This window comes from Danio rerio, chromosome 1, assembly GCF_052040795.2.
Source record: "Danio rerio strain M-AB ecotype USA chromosome 1, GRCz13ab, whole genome shotgun sequence".
Lineage (NCBI taxonomy): Eukaryota > Metazoa > Chordata > Actinopteri > Cypriniformes > Danionidae > Danio > Danio rerio.
The window spans coordinates 10,535,121-10,556,116 of record NC_141021.1 but is presented as its reverse complement, the minus strand read 5'-3'; the positions used below and the strand labels follow the sequence as shown (position 1 = coordinate 10,556,116).

At 33.7% G+C, this 20,996-nt stretch overlaps 1 protein-coding gene across 12 annotated transcripts in view; it reads left to right on the top strand.

The window, feature by feature from the left end:
- The window catches only part of ubn1 (ubinuclein 1), a 192,149-nt gene extending 172,740 nt beyond the window's left edge, over positions 1–19,409 (top strand). For 3 of the 12 annotated variants that reach the window (NM_001446735.1, NM_001446732.1, XM_087236206.1), the window contains 10 exons: positions 1,211–1,281; positions 1,945–2,074; positions 5,833–5,951; positions 6,041–6,154; positions 6,341–6,484; positions 8,607–8,657; positions 9,603–9,642; positions 9,734–10,132; positions 13,116–13,350; positions 18,661–19,409. In NM_001446735.1, the coding sequence (NP_001433664.1) occupies positions 1,211–1,281; positions 1,945–2,074; positions 5,833–5,951; positions 6,041–6,154; positions 6,341–6,484; positions 8,607–8,657; positions 9,603–9,642; positions 9,734–10,132; positions 13,116–13,350; positions 18,661–18,713 (1,356 nt within the window). In that variant the 3' untranslated portion in view covers positions 18,714–19,409. Of the gene's footprint in view, positions 1–1,210; positions 1,282–1,944; positions 2,138–5,832; positions 5,952–6,040; positions 6,155–6,340; positions 6,485–8,606; positions 8,658–9,602; positions 9,644–9,709; positions 10,133–13,115; positions 13,351–15,911; positions 16,002–18,660 lie in introns of those variants that run through there. The other 9 variants (NM_001446736.1, NM_001446734.1, NM_001105118.2 and 6 more) reach the window with 5 other exon arrangements.
- Positions 19,410–20,996: the final 1,587 nt, after the last annotated feature.

Sequence of the window (20,996 nt, the reverse complement as noted above, 5' to 3'; positions counted from 1 at the left end):
TGATTTGTTAAGCATTATTTGGGAAATATTTAAAAAAGAAAAAAAAGACACTGAAAGTCAGGGAATATTATATATTTTTATTTTAAGTAATTTCTGGAATATGGATTTTTAAAACGCCTGTTCCAGATGATAAAAGTTGGAAAATATTTATATATTATTAGTTCAAGTAATTTCTGGCATATCATGGAATTTAAAAGATCTATTTCAGACACTGAAATTATGGATTTAAAAAAAAAATGTAAGTAATTTCTGAAATATTTTGGAATTTTAAAAGGTCTGTTCCAGATGATGAAATTGCAGGAATATTATACATTTTTTGTTCAAGTAATTTCTAGAATTTTCTAGAATTTTAAAGGTCTATTTCAGACACTGACATTAAGGAAATAATATAGATTTTTTTGTTCAAGTCATTTCTGGAATATCATGGAATTTTAAAGGATCTATTACAGACACTGAAGGTCAGGGATTATTTTTTTTTTTTTTCCAAGTCATATCTGCAATATGGAATTTTAGAAGGTCTGTTCCAGACACTGAAAGTCAGGGAATATTAAATATTTTTAAAGTCATGGAATATCATGTATTTTAGCTTGTCATTTTAAATTTGGCTTTCATTCTTAAAAATTAATTTTCTAAAGAATTTTTCTGAGTTTCCATATTTTTGTGGTTGGTCTATTTTATCTAAGCCATTTTATTCCTTGCTCATTTGTCAGCCGACACTCAATAAATATTTAAACAATATAAGTAAATTACGTTTTACAACATCAAGCAGCATAATTTTTTTAATTGCTAAAAATGAATGGAAGGTAAGGAAATTGAAAGTCTTGACACATTTACGTTACTTCATCACATTTTAGTCACACTGTAAACAAAATCTTGCTCCTTTAAAATCTTCAGTTAACTATACTAGTTATTTCAACTTGCATCAATCAAACAGACTAAAATATTAATTTAAACTTTTGTATAATTTAAATGTAGTTGAATTTTTGTTGTTTGTAGTTGAAGATTTGTTGTCTTGACTTTTTGTCATCAATTTTTTACAGTGCATTGAAAATCAGAAAAAAGCCAGGAAATTCAATGACATATAGTTGTAATACTTTTAAATCATTTTGAGAGTTGTCGGATAGACATTTGCTCTTTTGGCTTTAGATTATAAGTTTGTACTGTAGGAATACATGAGTTATTCTCAGACATGACTTGTGTTTTATTTTAGGCTGCCAAAAACATTGAAGGACAGAACAAGATGGAGATTTTGTCTTCAGAACTCAACAGTGTTTTACTAGAGTAAGTGGAGGATGAATATTAATTCATTGTACATCATCTAAATAATATGCCAAATGTATAATCATTATATTTCATTCTCTTCTGTAAGATCAATATATCAAGCAAAGAGTGTTTACATCCTCTAAAATTGTTCTCTAATTACCAAAACTATGTAGTTTATAATCTGAGGTGTACTTGACAGTCAAATGACCGTAATAGTGTGAATGTAGTTTACTTTATTTGCTGAATTAAAGAGTGAGACCATGAGGAAAGAAAGTACTGATTACAGTTCACTTAAAGGCATAGTTCAACCAATAATAAAAAGAAATGACTCACTGTTTACTCACCCTCAAGTGGTTGCAATTTCTTTACTGTTGAACACAAATGAAGATATTCTTAACAATATTATTAATCGGCAAGCATTGACTTCCAGGAAAAACAAATACAATCTAAGTCAATGGTTTTTAAAAATAATATCTTTTGAGTTCAACAGTAGAAAGAAAGTCAAACAGGTAAAGGGTGAGTGCGAATGATGACAGAAGGTTTAGTTTTGGGTGAACTATCACTTTAACAATTCATTCTGTATATAGATCCCTAAACATTCTTTTTCTACTGTTGATCGTGATTTAGGACAGTGTATTTTCTTACTGTAATGCTATCCTCTGTCTCGTTGTATATGTTCAGTGTGGAAGTGAACTCTAAGCAGCTTGGTGGGAAAGTGCGTTCCAGAATCTTCTCCTACTTGGCATCACAGCTGTCCTGCAGCAAAGGCACACTGGTTAAAAGAGCCAAAAAGCTCCACAGTCAACAGCAGGTTTTGAGAACTGCATGACACCTTAACACTAAAATAAATGAATTCAATGTTGACAATTTCTTACATTTTTGTTCTTGGTTTTTACTTTACATTCATTCAGTGTGATTTCTCATCTTTTAGAATCTCTAATCATTATGAAAGAGTCAAATATAATTAATGTAAAGTTCATATTATATTCTGCTTCTTGGATGTCATAATTGGCACTCTTTTAGGTTACCTTCGATCTAAATGTTTGAAATTGAAAGAGAAACAATATCTAGATATTAATTCAAGAGGTTCTTCAGAAAACTAGTTTGAGTCAGATAAGATTGTCTGACAAAATAATCTTTGAGAATGTCCCTGCATTACATAATACAAAAGTATATTGAGCATTTTACAGTGTTTGAAAGACAGTTTTCCCTCTAAAGACAAAAAAATACAGCCCTTAAATGCAAAAATGATGTTTGCAACGATCCTTTGAATTTTATTATCATATAAGTGACGAGTCTTTGTGTGAAAAACAGTTATGGACAATTGATCAAATTTGACTCATTTGCATTGTGTCAATAGTGCATAATAATGTTAATAATAACAACACTACTGTAATCTGATCAGTTTTATTATTATGCATAATATAATCAGTAACACTTTCATTAGTGTTTGAACAAACATGAAACAAAACATTTATTACAGTTTTTATTGACCTTTTGTTCACCTTCAGTTAATGAAAAAGTCATTCATAGTTAGTTGTTAATGCACAACTATTTTGTTTTAATAAAGCATTAGTAAATATTGAGCTTTGATTAATAAATGCTGTACAAGTATATTTCATTCTCAGTTCATGTTGGTTAAATGCATTAACATTAACTAATGGGACTTTATTTTAAAGTGTGACCATATAATCTAATGGTAACAATAAATCAAAAACTGTCTACTTTTAATGTTTTGAGAAAATAAAACATCAAAATATTGGTGAAATATTGTTTCATTTTCATTCAGTGTAGCACATACAGTGCATCCAGAACATATTCATAGCGCTTGACTTTTTTTGACGCCCCCATTTTTTTCTTTAATGGTAGAGCCTTACTCCAACATGGTTTAAATTAATTTATTTCCTCAAAATTCTACACACAATACCCTATAATGACAATGTGAAAAAAATATTTTTTGAAATTGTTGCAAATTTATTAAAAATAAAAAAACGAATAAATCACATGAACATGAGTATTCAAAGCCTTTGCTCAATACTTTGTTGATGCACCTTTGGCAGCAACTATAGCTTCAAGTCTTGAATATGATGCCACAAGCTTGACACCTGTCTTTTGGGAATTTTTGCCCATCCTCTTTGCAGTACCTCTCAAGCTCTGTGGATGGGAAGTGATGGTTTACAGCCATTTTCAGATCTCTCCAGAGATGTTTAATAGGATTTACTGTAGGTCTGGGCTCTGGCTTGGCCACTCAAGGACATTTACCGAGTTGTTGTAAAGCCAATCCATTGATATTTTGGCGGTGTGCTTTAGGTCGTTGTCCTGCTGGAAGAAGAACCATTGCCCAAGTCTTAGGTCAAGAGCACTCTGAAGCAGGTTTTCATTCAGGATGTCTCTGTACATTGCTGCATTCATCTTTCCCTCTGTCCTGACTAGTCTTCCAATTCCTGCTGCTGAAAAACATCCCCACAGCATGATGCTGTCAACACCATGCTTCACTGTAGAGATGGTATTAGCCTGGTGATGAGCGGTGCCTGGTTTTTTCCAAATGTAACGCCTGGCATTCACTCCAAAGAGTTTAATTTTAGTCTCATCTGACCAGAGAAGTTTGTTTCTTATGGTCTGAGAGTCTTTCAGATGCCTTTTTGATTGATTGATTGACTGATTGGTGGATTGCTGCACAGATGGTTGTCCTTCTAGAAGGGTCTCCTCTCTCCACAGAAAAATGCTGGAGCTCAGATAGAGTGACCATCGGTTCATTGATCACCTCCCTGACTAAGGCCCTTCTCCCCTGATGACTCCGCTTAGATTGCCGGCCAGCTCTAGGAAGAGTCCTGGTGGTTCCAAACATCTTCCATTTATGCATGATGGAGGCCACTGTGCTCATTGGAACTTTTAGAGCAGCAGAATTTTTTTGTAACCTTCCCCAGCCTTGTGCCCCGAGACAATCCTGTCTCAGAGGTTTACACACAATTCCTTTCACATAATTCCTTCATGCTTGGTTTGTGCTTTGACATGCACTGTCAACCCTGGGACCTTATATAGACAGGTGTATTCCTTTTCAAATCATGTCCAATCATCTGACATTTACCACAGATGAACTCCAATTAATCTGCTGAAACATCTCAAGAATGATTAGTGGAAACAGAATGTACCAGAGCTCAATTTAGAGCTTCACTGCAAAGGCTGTGATTACTGATGTACATGTGATTTTTCAGCTTTTTTATTTGTAATAAATTTGCAACAATTTCAAAAAAATCTTTCTTTTTCACATTGACATTATGAGGTATTGTGTGTAGAATGTTAAGGAAATAAATTTATTTAATCCATTTTGGAATGAGGCTGTAGCCAAAAAAAAATAAAACTGTAGAAAAAGTGAAGAACTATGAATACTTTCCGAATGCATTGTGCATTTACGTAAATGATATCAACAGACCTAATCCAACCTACATTAATAAAAAATACATAGAAAATATATATAATTACACAAGATTTATTATATTTTAAACGATGGAAATCTTATTGTTGTAAAACTTATTGATTTAGTGGAATGTGGCAAAGTATAAATTTAAAATAGCAACTAAATAGTATTTTGGGGTTCCACTGTGGTCATTAATTAGTCTCTGTTAGTATGTTATACAATTATTTTGTCTAATATGACTAACAATAACTACATTTACATGACATCCATAATCAAATGAGTTGCCTTAATCTGAATAAGAAAATAATATGATTAAGGTGTTTACAAGAGTTGCATACATTTCCACCGAAGTTTCATGTAATTTCGGGTGTTTCATTTTTAAGTTATCGACTTTAACTTTAACCCCCTTTTGCAGAGTTTTGTTCCAACACTAGTCAAACACACCTGAACAAACTAATCAGTGTCTTCAAGATCACTTGAACTCTATAGGGAGGTCTGTTTGAATAGGGTTGGAGCTAAACTATGCAGGACACTGGCCCTCCAGGATCAAGTTTGCCCACACCTGGTGTAGACTATTCTGTTGCAAAATGTGGCAAAAGTCCTATATGATGGTAATAGTTTGATTAAAGTGTTTGTAATGTCTGTTCTGCACTACAATAATGTGATTAGGCACACTCCACATGTCTTAATTCGATTTCAGTTTAGTTCGATTATGACTTTAGTCAGATTAAGGTCATCAAACTTTCAGCAGCGAATATTAAACCACACAGAACTAAACTGAACTGAACCTCAACACTAAAAACTGGACTGACACTTTCAATTGACCATAATCTTCTATGTTAAGCTGCTTCCGACTACATTGTAAAAGTGCGATAGAAATAAAGATGAATTGAAATTGAAAATTGAATCAAAAATCGCTGTTTACATTGGTAGACTCTTAATCAGAACAGTGTCTTAATCGTATTAACATCAGGTTATTGGTGTCCATGTTAACGTACTCCATGTTTTTGAAAAACTTGTTACGATGAATGGAGTTTCAATGAATGTCTTTTGTAAATCATGGTAAAAAGTAGACAATTATTACTCGGAAATAAAAACATTTTAACCTTGATTCATATACTATATATAAATTAAATGCTGTATGTCATCAGGATGAGCAGATGCAGGAGCTGCTGAAGAAGCTGGAGAATGCTGTCGCCAGATCCATGCCAGAGCAGATCACCCGCTTCCAGAATCACTGCCAGGCTCACTCTGAAGCCAGAGCTGCCAAGTAATCGGACATCACTGCGCTTTTATTGATGTTTTAATTTTCACTCTGATTGTATTGTTATATTTGTGTGTTCTTCTGTGTGCTTTAAGACTCGAGGCTGAGAAAGAGCGAGCGATTGATGGATCTGATGAGGAAGAAGAAGAGAGGAGTGGAAAACGGGTATTTGGGCCTCGCAAGCGATTCAGATGGAATGAAGAGATCAGGTCGGGACTCTTGTGTGTACATGATTATTCATAGATGCTAGTAAATGACACAAAAACGGAGCGTTCGATCTCATCAAATATTCTATTAATCTAATGAGAACCAGGTTTTGTAATAAAATCAAGCATCGTTTTATTATGTGACCTTTGATCATGGGTATACACAAATGTCGCTGTGTGTTTTGACAGGGAGCTGCTCTGTGAGATTGTCAATGTGAAAATGATGATTTATGATTCAGAGTCGCCCTCCTGCTCTAGTTTAGAGGAGTATCTGAAAGCGTTCCTGGAGGCGGATGTTAAATCACTTTGGCCCAAAGGGTGGATGCAGTCCAGGTATACAAAGCAAACATTAATACTTTAAAATTATGAAAATTGTCAAATCAATACAAGAGAAACAGCGAGGGCCGAGATTAATTATTCATAATTAGCAAGTTATGTAATTGGTCATATTGTACCACTATCCTTCAAAACCTTGTCAGAATTTATTTTTTTATATTTGACCCATATTTATTAATTCAATCATTTTCTTGTTGGCTTAGTCGCTTTATTAATCCGGTATCGCCACAGCGGAATGAACAGCCAACTTATCCAACAAGTTTTTACACAGCGGATGCCCTTCCAGCGGCAACCCATTTCTGGGAAACATCCACACACACATTCACACACACTCATACACTACAGACAATTTAGCCTACCCAATTCACCTGTACCGCATGTCTTTGGACTGTGGGGGAAACCGGAGCACCCGGAGGAAACCCACGCGAAGGCAGGGAGAACATGCAAACTCCACACAGAAACGCCAACTGATCCTAGGCTCGAACCAGCAACCCAGCGACCTTCTTGCTGTGAGGCGACAGCACTACCTACTGCGCCACTCCCTCGCCTACCCATATTTATAATATACAATATACAACAATGCACAATCAGCAACTTTAAATTTTTCGTCAGTCTTGGTACACAACATAAATTCAGAAGAGTTGAGGTTTAAACAGGAAAATAATCGAAACATTTTAAATGTTTTTGTTTGTTTGTTTTGAAATTGATGCTAATGGTCTAATCCAGTGGTTCTCAAACTTTTTTCATCAAGTACCACCTCAAAAAAAAAATCGTCTCTCCAAGTACCACCATAATGAGCATTAATGAAATACAGTAGCTTAGATGGCCCAATAAAGCAGCTACAGATCTGCACAGTTCAAAAATGTGGCAGTTTAATTCCTATTATTAATAATATTTATTATTGTCAGCCACTTTAAATATTATAAAGAGTCTGAAAATTAACACTGCACTGTGCTTATATGTAAAAAACAAAAAATAAATAAACTCAAAACGTCAACATTTAAATTAAATTGTGCTTTTAAAGGTTAAAAATAGTAGGTTACTGTTCCCAAAAATAAAAAAAAAAATGCTGTACTAAAACACCTGGAAATATTGCCTGGACCTTAGAAATATACGCTATATGTCATCATATTCATATATAAATAATTTTTGATAAATTTTGAAATATATGTAACATGTACATACATGTATGACATAATTGATTCTTCCGCGTACCACTAGACGGAAGCCTGCGTACCACTGGTGGTACACGTACCACAGTTTGAGAACCACTGGTCTAATCTGATTCAATGCTTTATGCTAAGCTAAGCTAAACGTGCTCCATCCAAGCTCTGAGATCTGCTGAATTATTAAAATTATTTCAAAAAATAAAGTTTACTGTTTTTTTTAAGGTTATATGTGGCATTACTCAGATATTTTATTTGCATTGATAATAACAAACTCCCAATATTTTTTACTCCACTGTTTTTATTCTTTGATTTATTAGAAAGTTGATATGGAACAGTATTTATTGAGAGAAAAGTCAAATTCTTGCTAATAACACCATGAAAATGTAGATTTATATTTTTCAGAAATATTCATTCATTAATTTTCTTGTCGGCTTAGTCCCTTTATTAATCCGGGGTCACCACAGCGGAATGAACCGCCAACTTATCCAGCAAGTTTTTATGCAGGGGATGCCCTTCCAGCCGCAACCCATCTCTGGGAAACATCCAGACACACATTCACAAACATACACAACGGACAATTTACCCTACCCAATTCACCTGTACCACATGTCAAACCCACACGAACGCAGGGAGAACATGCAAACTCCACACAGAAACACCAACTGAGCCGAGGCTTGAACCAGTGACCTTCATGCTATAAGGTGACAGCACTACCTACTGCGCCACGGCTTTGCCCTTTTTCAGACATATTCTTTATAAAATGTTTTCCATCGATATAAATATCCTGGCATTTACCTATATATGATTATTGACTTTGTGCAAAATGTGCATAAATATGCATTTGAAAAGGGTATATATAATGTGTGATCATATTAAAAAAGTCTGTAAATCCTGCTTTAAATCTTCAGAATTGTTAGTTTCTGATTTATTTCTCTCATTTTTCTCAATAGGATTCTGCTTATAGAAACCCGAAAAGCACATGGTCACATTACTGGTGTTGTGTAAGTATAATTTTACATTACTACACAGTCCTTAGATGTATAGCCAACCTTTACAAAGAAGAGTTTGGTTCGTTGTTTTTTATTATTCATTTAAATGTTTTGGGGAAAACAAGATGAGCAAAAAGCAAAACATTCACAGGTACTGTAAATATATACTGTGAGAAGAAATGTTTTTCCTTTTATATTTATTTTATCGGGATGACAGAATGATCCCATTCATGCTATTAACATGCCATGCTAATATTTTCCAATGTCACTTTGTGAAGAAAAACTACCCACATGCACACTCATACAGTCCATTTTAGTAGTCCTGTTTAACAGTAACAAAAAATATATTTTTAAACTTGCTCTTTTCATAATTTCACATTTAAATTTATATATAAATGTATTTATTATTTTATTTAAATATTCAAGCACATTGACTTACAAATTTGGTCCGACGAACATTTACACAAAATTTAACAATAAAAGATACAATATACACACAATACATAAGAAAGTAACATAATAATAGATGAAAAATAAGTAAATAAAAATAATAATAATAATAATGAAAATAAATAAATACTGACCTTCAGTTTTAAGCTAAATTTGTCTAATCCTCTTCAATTTAACCGTTTCCATAGAATTTTTGTCTTTAAAATAATCTATGAAAGGTTGCCAGATTTTTATAGAATTTGACTTGTTTCTTTTTTTTTAGGGAGAATCTGATTTTCTCCAGTTCCAAATGTTTCATTATGTCCCTCATTAGATGTGTATATATGTGGGATATGTGTAGTTTGTGCTAGTAGACTGACAAATGTAACTATATTTAGTCCTGGGCTGTTTGGCTATCATAATTCCACATTTTCAGCCACTCAAAATGCCTCAATGAATGTCTGAAATGCACAAAAAGTCTTCAGCCTTTGTGTGGTTATTTTAATGCCATTTCTCTGCATTTTACAGGGCAAGGAAGAAACCAATAGGCACAACAAAACTAAAGAAGGTACCTCAAGGTCTTGAATGTTGCATTTATTAGGAAATTTTAGAGTTAAACTTGTTTCAAAATCTAGCCTTTCCCACTGTTGGCCACACAGGCCAGCGGCGCCCCTGAGGACAGTAGGAATGTCAATGAAGTTCAGGGTCCGCCTGCTCTGAAACGCAAACGTCTGGGTTTACCTGCAAACATGCAGCCTGAAGCTGCAGCCACGCTGAGCACCACTGCAAAAACACCATCCAATAACTTCTCCACGCAGCACTGCATCCAGAGCCACAGATCTTCAGCCGCTGCCAGCAACAAAATGGAGAAGCAGAGGAGTCCGGTCAGCGCTGAGGCTGCTGGGGATTCAGAGGCTGGAGAGAAGGCTAGTCTGAAGCTGACGCTGGTGGCTCCTCCAGATGGAGCGCAGGGTCACTGTGCGTCAATGGTGCAGGGGGTGGCCAGACTGCTGACCACCACCGCCTCCAGAGGACACACACACGCCTCTATGGCAGCCGTGAGGGCATTTGTTTATTATTATTATTTTTTTTTTTTTTTTTTTTTATAAATACCACCAAATACAACTCTTCAGAAGTAGTAATATACCTCTGTGTTGTTGGCACCCCATAAAAATAAATAATCCCCAAAACTATTCCATTAATTTGTGCTACATTTGTGGTCATTTGTGCCGCAAAAAACAAACGTTTGTGCCGGTTTGGTGTCTGAAAGATTATTTTTATAAGAATTATTTTATTATTATTTTATTATCTCAGACACCAAGCCAGCACAAACGTTCATTTTTTTTGCAGCACAAATCAACACAAATGTAAGATTTTAATAGTTTTGGGGATTGTTTATTTTCATGGGGTGCCAACTTCACGTAAGTTAAACCATTGGTTTTGTGTTGTCTGAAAATGAATATGAAACATGTCTGAAAACATGCCATCTATTTTGTTTTTTTATGCAAGGCTTTTATTTGTTTTGAAAATGCTGTAAATCATTATACTTTTATCTTAAGTTGGGAAGATATGCATCAATAGTTCATGAGAAAGTTTAGACTAAGCTTTTGCAAGTTTGTTAGATGGCAAATCTAAATGTTTGGTATAATAATTGTTGTTATTTTAATATTATTTTAATATTTCAGATATATTATTATCATCTATTACTATTCATTGGCATTCTGCCATCAAAGTGAAAACGGTTTCCGAAAACTTAAAAGCAGCTAAATGATTTTTAAAATTATTAGTCTAACAGGGTAAATATACTTGATTATGGCTATTATTGTGCGATACTAACTGCTTACTAAATAAATTGCAGTTAATCCATTTTTTTTTTTTTGCATAGTTTTTATGAAAAAAAGTGCAATTGGTAATACACAAACTCTTTTTACTTCATGCTTCACTTTTAATTTCATTCATTGATTAATAGAAAGTTCATTAATAGAACACTATTTATAGGGAAACAAGTCATATTCTTGGTAATAACATATGAAAATGTATATAAATTTTTTTGGATAAATTCTTCATAACATGATAAATATAACGATAAATATGAATTTATAATAAATATAAAATGATGTATACAGTACTCAGCATAATTAAGTACACCCTAATTTGAAAATGAATATTATTATCCATTTCTCAGTAAATAAAGGCAGTGTATTTTGGTGTATTTAAACAAAACAGGTTTATTAAGCAGATATATTTATTAAAATACGATTTTATTCACCAAACATATTTAGAAATTCAAAAGATAATACAATTAATTTTAAGTAAAATATCACAAAAAAATTTAAAATCACAGCCTACATTTCAACTAAATTGTTTAATGTTTTTCTTCTCTTGATTTTTCCTCTTTTCTTTGATTTGTATGTAATATTTTTCTATAACATATAAATTTGGGTGCTACTACTTTTTGGACCGCTATTGTAAGTTATTTTGTTAGCTCCAGATAAGCTCCAGATTTGGCTTCAGTACTGACTAATCTAAATGCACATACAGTTGAAGTCAGAATTATTAGCCCCCTTTTATTTTTATTGTATTTTTTAAAATTTTCCCAAATGATGTTTAACAGAGAAAGGAAATTTTCACAGTATGTCTGATAATATTTTTATTTTTTGAGAGAAAATGAAAGAAGTTAATAATTGGATTATAAACAATTTTACGGGCAAAATTATTAGCCCCTTTAAACTAATTATTTTTTTCCAATAGTCAACAGAACAAACCATCATTAAACAATAACTTGCCTAATTACCCTAACCTGCTTAGTTAACCTAATTAACCGAGTTAAGCCTTTAAATGTCACTGTATCGAAAGCTGTATTGAAGTGTCTTAAAAAATATCCAGTCAAATATTATTTACTGTCATCATGGCAAAGATCAAATAAATCAGGTATTAGAAATGAGTTATTAAAACTATTATGTTTAGAAATGGGTTGAAACAGTCTCTCTGTTAAACAGAAATTGAGGAAAAAATAAACAGGTGGATTAATAATTCATGGGGGCTAATAATTCTGACTTCAACTGTATATAATATTCTAAAGCTTCCTATTAAGTTATTAATTTAAAAGATAGATTTGTGAGGGGTGTACTTATGTATGAAGAGTATATGCATATATGCAAAAACCTCTAAATGCTGTTTGATATTTTTTCTCCTGTGTGTAGGCTCACTAATTTTACTTTTATAAGGGCGAATAAGTTCTTTTCATTGTATTTGAAGTGAAATAACTGAACATAAACAGGAGAATATTTTTTTTTTTGATCATTTTAGACAGCATTTAGAGGTTTTTGCATCTGAACTCTTCATATGCTGAACACTGTAAATACACTACTGTTGAAAAGTTTGGGTTTGTAAAATGTTTTCGAAGGAAGTCTTTCTTTTACACCAGGGTTGCATTTGTTTAATCAAAAGTACAATGTTAGTATTTAATATACTCTAAAATGTAATAAAAAAAAAATTCTGGGATGTCTAAAGCTGAATGTATCCGCTTGTTAAGTCATGATGTATAAAATACTGCTTCTGGGTCCAAGCCGCTACTCATTTGAATTCAGAATTTTTTTTGTTTATGAACACTTTTTAGTCCTATCACACATTAAAGGGAATTTCATTTGAAATCATCGTGTACACATCAGTCTCTGGACTTGCTGCATCACAGACACCAATATTAACAATTTATAAAAAATGTAATCACATTCTGGCCATCTGATATAAGGCATGGACATATACTGTATGTATATATATATATTTGGATTGTGATTTTTCTAAAGTATTACATCACTTTGTAAATGTTTATTATCACCATGTAAGTGTCTCCACATACAGTTAAATAGAGAGCTTGGACGCGGAAGCCACTTCACGTGACGTCACACTTAACAAGCGGATTGCATTGCTTTACATTTACATCATCATCATTATAACACCCCTAAGACATTAAATCAATTGCTCTTCATTTCAAATGATGTACTAAGGTCATTACTTGAGTTTCTGTGTGTGACGTTTTAGGCCGCGGGTGAGATCTCCTGTGGGACTCCAGCTCTGCCCACCCCGTCTCTGTCTCTCCTGCCGTCCTCTTACCCCTGCAGTGTCCAGCCAGGAGTTTTGCCTGGCTTCAACCCTCTGCATGCTCTGCCGTTCCCTGGCCTGAGCCCAGGCAGCAAACTCTCCACACAGACACAGGCCTGCAAAACAGCTGTTTATCCTGGAGCTCCTGGAGCCTTCCAGCATGCGCTCGCTCACGGTGAGCAGACACTCACTCTCAAAATAACATCAGTAAACATCAGCGCTGCTTGGGTGAAGGTGAAGTGTGGTTTTATGTGCCAGTTTAAGGAACAAATAGAATTAATTTTAAACGGGATTATTTTTTAAACGGGATTTATTAAAAATAAAACCAAACTGAAACAAAATCAAATTATTAAATGTAATTTTTTTATTTTATTTCTTTCATTCAGCATAACCGATTTGAAGTAAAAATACTTCAAATTACTTAAAATACATATTAAATATAAAGTTTTAACTTAGAATGACAATTAAGTGACTGTCTTGCATACGCCAAACTAATTTCACAAAGCAGGACATGCTGCTGGATTAACATCCATGTTGATCCTGGAACAACATCCCAGTCAGCCAATCAGAATTAAGGGATATGTTTACTGTTTATGGTAAGTTTAGCTTAAAGTTAGGTTTATGCACTTCAACATAATTGTTATTCAACTATTATTCCCCTCTGATTTAGGGAATACTTTACAATTATGGTTGGGCCTATGAGTAGGGAATAGGTATGGACTACATTTTCCAACAAAAATCATGTTTCAGGATCAACATAGATGTCAATCCAGGACCGCAGCGTATTTGGCCAAATCATGAAGTGCGTCTTGCATATACTATATGAAACTAAAACTGTATTATAGTAAAAAAAAAACAATTTTAAAGAATATATTTTTTCTATGCATCAAGTAAAATAAAGAAGTTACTTTTGAATGTACAGAATGTTTTGAAGCATTTATTCTTCTTATTATATTTTTGGCAAACCCTTTTCATCTTTATCTCTAATTTCAGTATGTTAGTATTGTTTTTAAATATTATTGATATGATTTTATTCGTTCATTCATTTGTTTTCTTTTCGGCTTAGTCCCTTAATCTGGGGTTGCCAAATCGGAATGAACCGCCAAGCACATGTTTTACGCAGCGGATGCCCTTCTAGCTGCAACCCATCTCTGGGAAACATTTTTTTATTAATAGTTGTAAATAACTTAAATTTCTATTTATTCATTTAATTTGTTTGCATTTTTTGTTTTTCAGTGTCAGTGTTCAGTGTTTTTATTCATCTTTATAGCGATTTTATTGTATTCGTTAATATTAAATTCAATTCAGAATTGTTACTTAACTGGCTGACATACTGTACATGCAAGTCTGCAGTATGTAAAGGTATGTTAAATACAGCTGTGGAAAAAATTTAAGAGACCACTTGGAAATTCTCAGTTTCTCTGGATTTACGGCTCATAGTTCATCATTTTTTGTTTTATTCTGTAAACTTCTGATGACATTTATTCTAATAAATGAAAGAAACCTTTTGTCAAGATGAACATTCATTCATTCCTTCATTTTCTTGTCGGCTTAGTCTCTATTATTTCGGGGTCGCCACAGCGGAATGAACCGCTCGTTTTTACTCAACGGATGCCCTTTCAGCCACAACCCATCCCTGGGAAAGTCAAGATTTCCCAAGATTTCAAGACATTTTAGATAATAATACTATTTAGATCATTTTTAATCTGGATGAAATTTTAACAGGCTTAATGGAATAAAACAAATGTTAACATTTTTACTCAAAGGCATACAAAATATATCCAGAGAACCTGAGAATTTAAAGACTGCATGAACCGGATGTTGCTGACTTTTATTTCCATATGTTGATCCACTTCCAACTGAAACTGAATATCGAGTAGGGGGTGGGGCTTTCTTTTTGCGCATCATATCCTCATAGCTGACTAACAGTAAGAGGGGCGTGGCTAAGAAGCCGTCAAGCTGAGGTCAACACAGAAGGACTGCCATTCCAATCACAGGAACAAATATTCAGACTTTGATTGAAGATTACCAAAACTATTTATTTCAATTCATTTCCACTGATTAATTGTCATTCTTTAGGTACAATGTGCGCTAGCAAAATAAACACCATAAATTTAGATTTCACACAGACTTTAGATGTCTCCTAATGTTTTCCACAGCTGTATGTACTGTTTATTTCACAGTAATGCCACACACTGGACACGAACCAAAATGACATACTTCACCTTGCCCAGCGTAGAGGTACAGAGATAAATTCCCACACAAACGCACGTCATGATTTTGTCAAGTACGATATGATTGTGCAATCTGGATTAACATCTATGTTGATCCTGGAACATCATTTTTGTTAGAAAATGTAATCCATACCTAGTGCCCACCCCTAAACCCAACCATAACTGTCAATTATTCCCAGATTATTAAATCAGAGGGGAATAATAGTTGGATAACACTTTTGTTGAAGTGTATAAGCCTAACCTCAAGCCTAAACCTTAATTCTGATTGGCTGATTGGAATGTTATTCCAGGATCAACATAGATGTTAATTCAGGAGCATGTCCTACTTAGTGAAATCAGGTTGGCGCACACACACACACGCACACTGATGATTTAGTACTCTTGTCTTCACGTGTATATGAGAGACTGGATGAGCTGTACATCACTGTAATGTAGCATAAGTCATCCTGGTGTTTTCTTCTTCCTCTTCCTCCTCTTCCTCCTGGTGTGTTTGGCGTTTCAGGGAAGTCCATGCTGTGCTCTAGCACTCTTCATCTTCTCTCTGTCTCTCCTGCTCCGCTTCATTCTCTGTCTCCATGGCTCTTTGGTTTAGGTAAATGTCCACCCTTTGGAAAAGCCCAGGGTCACATTGGTCATTGTGTTCATCTTGAGTGTTTGCTTGCATTATGTTTCTCTCTTTCTTTGGTCCTGCCTTTCTGACTCATATGAGTTTATCTTTAAGTTTGAGAGTATACTGCATGCTCAGCTTGTGTTTTGTTTGACTAAATGATTTCTTCTTGTTGGTAAATCAAATCATATTTTGGTCATGTTTAGTAATAACCCGTGAATTTGATTTGTGGATTCTTTTTTTTTTTCCCCCTTTGATTTCTTGACATCATAAGCTAGACTTAATGATGTCAGTCTTGTAGTTTCAACATGAAATCCAGAGTGACTCAATTTATTTTAATACACATAAAAAATTTAAAACTGCAAAAAATATTTCTGTATTTTTTTTTCTCCAATGCTTAAGAATTTGCACACACAATAATCTTTTAGTTGAACTTGTTTTCCACTAATGTAACAATAAATTATTTAATAATGTCAAAAGATATACAATTCATTTATACACTCTCCAGACACTTTATTAGGTACACCTTGCTAGTACCGGGTTGGAGCCCATTCAGAACTGCCTTTATCCTTCGTTGCATAGATTCAACAAGGTTCTGGAGATATACCTCAGAGATTTACGGTCCATATTGACATGATAGCATCACACAGTTGCTGCAGATTTGTTGGCTGCACATCCATGATGTGAATCTCCTGATAAACCACATCCCACAAGGGCTCTATTGGATTAAGTTCTGGTGACTGTGGAGGCCATTTGAGTACAGTGAATTCATTGTCATGTTCAAGAAACCAGTCTGAGATGATTCATGCTTTATGACATGGCATGTTATCCTGCTGGAAGTAGCCATCAGAAGATGGGTACACTGTGGTCATAAAGGGATGGACATGGTCAGCAACAATACTCAGGTAGGCTGTTGTTGACACGATGCTCAATTGCTACTAATGGGCCCAAATTGTGCCAAGAAAATATCTCCCACACCATTACACCACCACCAGCCTGAACCGCTGATACAAGGGAGGATGGATCCATGCTTTCATATTGTTGAGGTCAAATTCTGACCCTACCATAGAAATGTGGCAGCAGAAATCTAGACTTTTCAGAGGAGGCAACGTTTTTCCAATTTTCTATTGTCCAATTTTTTGTTCTGCTGCTGTAGCCCATCCGCCTCAAGGTTGGACATGCTGTGTGTTCAGAGACGCTCTTCTGCATACCTCAGTTGTAGCTAGTTATTAGTTGAGTTACTGTTGCCTTTCTATCAGCTCCAACCAGTCCGGCCATTCTCCTGACCTCTGGCATCAACAAGGCATTTGCACTCACAGAACTGCTGCTCACTGGATATTTTCTCCTTTTCAGAGCATTCTCTGTAAACCCTAGAGATAGTTGTGCATGAAAATCCCAGTAGATCAGCAGTTTCTGAAATATTCAGACCAGCCTGTCTGACACCAACAACCATGCCACATTCAAAGCCACTTAACTAAATGCATTGAGTGATTAGAATTTTGCGTTAACAAGCAGTTGGACAGGTGTACCTAATAAAGTATATATGTGTATATTTATTCTAGTGTTATTTTAGTTAAGATACTATCAAGACATATTTTTGAAGTTATTCTTAATAGTTTTCAATAAAATTACATACTCTGTTTTGAAGCAATCCCTGTCAACCAGCTGGCATAATAATTATATAATATATATCAAATAATATATAATAATAGATATTCAAATTCTTCCCTAAATCTATTTCAAGCATAAGTCTCAGAAGACTCTCTTCTTTTTTTCCCCCATTTTTTTAATAATCATAAATATATTGTTTGTCAAAAGAAATCTTTTCAGGCTTCGTAGAGCTTTGTAGAACAAGAAATTAAAAAACATGATAAAAATTCAAAAATAAATAGAATTTTTAAAATTATATTTGGGTTATTATACTTTATTTTTACTTTATTTATTTATTGCATATATTGCAAATTTTTGTATTTTGCTTAGAACTGGGTTCTTCCCCAATCTTTTTCTATTCTAATTAAATGCATTATATTTTCTGATTTATCCAAGAGTTTTATTATTTACAGAGTTCATTTCTGGTAATGTAATCAAAGTTGGGGAAGATTTATACTCTAATTTAGCTTATTTTAACAGAGAATTACATCATAAAAGAATCATATCAGAGGTGCCTAACTTTAACATCTCTGTTGTTATTTAGTTTATCAAACATTTAGTTTATCAAACCTGAAGCGCTATCTTAAACTTAATACACATAGGTGGCGCTACAATAATAGAAGGACATGAATAAAGCAAGACAATTTTAATAATTTAAAGCATAAAAACATTTATTATAATTGTCTCAATACATTAAAAAGTAATGATATAGATATGTTTAATTTTTAAATAATTATGTTACACTCAATGATGAATGATGGAACATTATTTCAACCATTTTACTTAAAAACATTAGATAAAAAAATTATTTAAATTTTGACTTTTCTTTTTTAAATGATACATTTAACAAAATAAAGCCCTGTGTTTTAGCATAAATTAATCTTAAACTATGGAAGTAAATTGAGTCATTTCATGTTGATTGTTTGATGTAATTCTGGCTTAATTTAACCATCACATCTGTTTGAGAAATATAATGCCTTTTTGCTTGACACAGATGGAAGCCAAATCCACAAAGACGGTCTTAACGCTCGGAGAAAACTACATTAATGTCCACATGAATGAAAATGGACTGCTGTTATCTAATGCCACTTTTCCTAAACTCATCAAGATTGAGCTGATGTGACTTGACATGGACAAAGATTACAGCTGAACAAGGAGACATTTCATTCCTACATTTTAGAATCAGAACGAATGTTTATTTACAGGAGGAAATGCACTGATCCCAAATGGGCTATAATGTATTTTTTGTGTTGTTGTTTTTCAAGGTATTTAATGAACTAGTATTTAATTAAATTAAATGACCTGCCATGTGACCTCGGTGCAAACGAATGCACTTGTAATGCACTTAATTAAGCAAATTCTTCACTTTCGGGGATGATCTGACTTTAAAGAGTCCTAACCTATTTATTGAAACCAATTATTATAATAATAGTAAATGATAGGGGGGAGGGGTTCACTGCACAAAAAATAGTGCAGTAAATGAAGTCCCAATCTGTTGTACTATAGGCAGAGATTGCACTTTTTCCTTATTTGTTTAGTTGTTGTTGGACAGGGTAATGAACATGATGCCAGTGTAATGATCTCAGGGCTGTTTAAGTACAGTGGCCAAATTCAGTAATGCTGCAAAATGTGTTGAGAACATGCACTTGCTTTTGTTTTTGAACATACTAAAAATGATTTATTTGAAAGAAAAAAAAAACATTTGAAGGTATTATATGGAAAATAAAGTTTCATAAAACATTCTATGGTCTACATATTATTGTTAGAGGGGAAATTCTGATGTTTGTCTGAAGTCAAAAATATTACCCCTCGGTTCTGTGAATTCTTTTTCACATATTTCCCAAGTGCTGTATCAAGGAGAGAAGGCTTATTCACATTTTTAAACATGAAGTTTATTAGCAATTTTATAACTTTTTTATTTTGCCATGATGACAGTACATAAAATCTTACTAGTTATTTTGTTATTTAGTAGGATTCAGCTTAAATTGCAATTTAAGAGTTTTATAAACGAGCTAAAGGAGCTTATGGGTAATTAATGGATCAGTTTGGAATCACAGAATCAAGAGATTCTTTGACGTGTGCAAAACAAAATAATTAGTCTAAGGCACTTGGGGGAAAAAAAAACTTGTTAAAAAGCTTTTATTAACATGGCTGTTACATTAAAAACGGCACAATATATTTGTGCATTTACATTAGATTAGTTCGTACGAAAACCAAATCTGGAGCTCATCTAACAAAATAATTTACGATAACGGCCCAAAAACTTGTGCACCCAAACTTATATGTTGTAGAAAAAAATTAAATACAAATTTAAAAAAGTAGGAAAAATCAAGAGAAGCAAAAAAATTGGTTGTAATTTTTTTTTGGCAATATTTCGCTTGAGTGTAATTGCATTATCTTTTAATTTCTAAATATGTTTGGTGACTAAAACATTATTTTAAGAAATATATCTGTTGAATAAATCTGTTTTGTTTAAATGCACCAAAATACATTGCCTATTTTTACTGAGAAATGGATAAAAAAATTGTTTTCAAAATGGAGTATTCTCAATTATGCTGAGCACTGTAAATGTACAGTATATAACTGATTTGATTCCAGCCAAACTAAAAGAATGACAAATATATATGAGATAATTATAATAGGAATTACTGTGAAAATGTCCTTGCTCTGTTCAATATCACTTTAAAAACTTGAAAATATTTAGTGTAAGTCTGCAGTAAATTTGGAGGTGCTTAGACCTTGAAGTTACTCTGACCAGAAAAAAAAGTGCATAAATTTGAAATAGAACGATAACAAATACATTTAAAATAATAAATTCAATTTTGAAGAATATTAAAAACCAGGGGCATCATGGTGCAGTGGTTAACATCATCGCCTCACAGCAAGAAGGTCACTGGTTCAAATGCCAGCTGCGTCAGCTGGCATTTCTGTGTGGAGTTTGCATGTTCTCCCAATGTTTGTGTGGGTTTTCTCCAGGTGTTCTGGTTTCCCCCACAATCCAAAGACATGCACCATAGGTGAATTAAATAAACAAAATTGGCTGTAGTGTATGTGTGTGAATGTAAGAGTATGGGTGTTTCTCGGTACTGGGTTGCTGCTGGAAGTGCATCCGCTGTGTAAAACATATGCTGGATAAGTGGGCAGTTCATTCTATTGTGGTGACCCCTGATGAATAAAGACACTAAGCCGAAGGAAAATGAATGAATGAGTTGGAAACCAGTAAATATTGACAACCTCAGGAGAAAATAAATAGGCTATTTACTCAGAGTTTATATATTTTTGTGCACAGAAAGAAGATTTGGAGGTCAATGAAAAGTAAACGATGACAGA